General features: G+C 54.4%; 1 protein-coding gene across 1 annotated transcript; it reads left to right on the plus strand.

Moving 5' to 3' along the window:
* Positions 1-260: 260 nt before the first annotated feature.
* CHGG_02771 (uncharacterized protein) lies at positions 261-1035 on the plus strand (the record flags this gene model as incomplete). Its single annotated transcript, XM_001229286.1, has 2 exons — positions 261-828; positions 968-1035. 2 exons carry the CDS (start codon positions 261-263, stop codon positions 1033-1035), a joined length of 636 nt encoding a protein of 211 aa, XP_001229287.1.
* Positions 1036-1165: the final 130 nt, after the last annotated feature.

The raw sequence follows: 1165 nt of genomic DNA on the forward strand, positions 1-1165 counted from the left end.
CCAAAACCAAATATATTATCTTTAGGTGCGTTCCGCAACTTTATGTCATTTTATTTCTTCGCCGATAAGGCTTCGGGCGCACAATCTCAGCTTGCTTCGGTGGCGTGTGCCCTCTGCGTTTTGTAACATCAAGTTAACATGTGTCTCCCCAGGCTCTCGCCTTGCAACAAACACAACACGTCATCTTTGCACACTAAGGATTGACACCCCGAGCAGGCCTTCACTGCAGAACCTTCGTTACATTGCTGGATTGATTCCACATGACCATGGCACAACACGGCTTCCCGATAAACGGGCATGGCGGGATTGACCCGAACGAACTAGCCATGCCCGGGAATTACTCTGCCTCGTTTCAACAACACCACTTCAATCATGGTTCATCAGACAATTACTCAACAAATTCAGCGATCTTTAGAGACGATGAACTCTTGGAGGGACTAAACAGCCCAACAGACGCCCAGGCAGGCGTTCAGGAATATGGTGGGATCAATGATATGGGCGTTAGTTTCTCCCATGGAGTTTACGGCTCCCACCACGGATTGCCAATCAACCAGCAGTCGATGAATGGCTACTCGAGCACACCAGATGGCGATCCCATCCAGAGCCCTTTTGCCCACAACTTTGGCTACCGACAAATGGGGCACGCTCAGTCCTTTGGTGCGCTGAAATCCCCGCTATCGTATGCAGGGTCTCCTCTTGCGAACCCAGACGTCAACGAGAACAACGGCCAGAACTTTCTCAGTGCCCAGGCCCAGGCACAAGCACAGGCACAGGCTCGCAGCCGCCTAGCAGGAGCCATGCAACGCAAGCCTTCGACCAACGCTAGAGGTTCCCTAACACCCAAGTCGGCGGCTATGGCTGGCATGCCAGCCAACACTGAGACCCCATTCGGGGCACAACCGATCAGAACAACGGGCTCGCATCACGAAAAATCGCATTCGGGCCAGTGGATCCAGACGCCAAACAGTATGTCCTCCTTCCCGGGCTCCGGTTTTTCCTCGCCACTTCAGCACGGGATCCCCGGCAACCAGATAAACGACCTCATCCTTAATGGGGGTGTTTCAATGCCCGCAAAACTCGGTGCGCGTCAGCTGCCGCCTCGACCCACGAAGCCAGGCGGAAGCGCCGCCGAGAGTCTCATAACCTTGTCGAGCGTCGCCGACGC

This window comes from Chaetomium globosum, genomic scaffold (assembly GCF_000143365.1).
Source record: "Chaetomium globosum CBS 148.51 scaffold_2 genomic scaffold, whole genome shotgun sequence".
NCBI lineage: Eukaryota > Fungi > Ascomycota > Sordariomycetes > Sordariales > Chaetomiaceae > Chaetomium > Chaetomium globosum.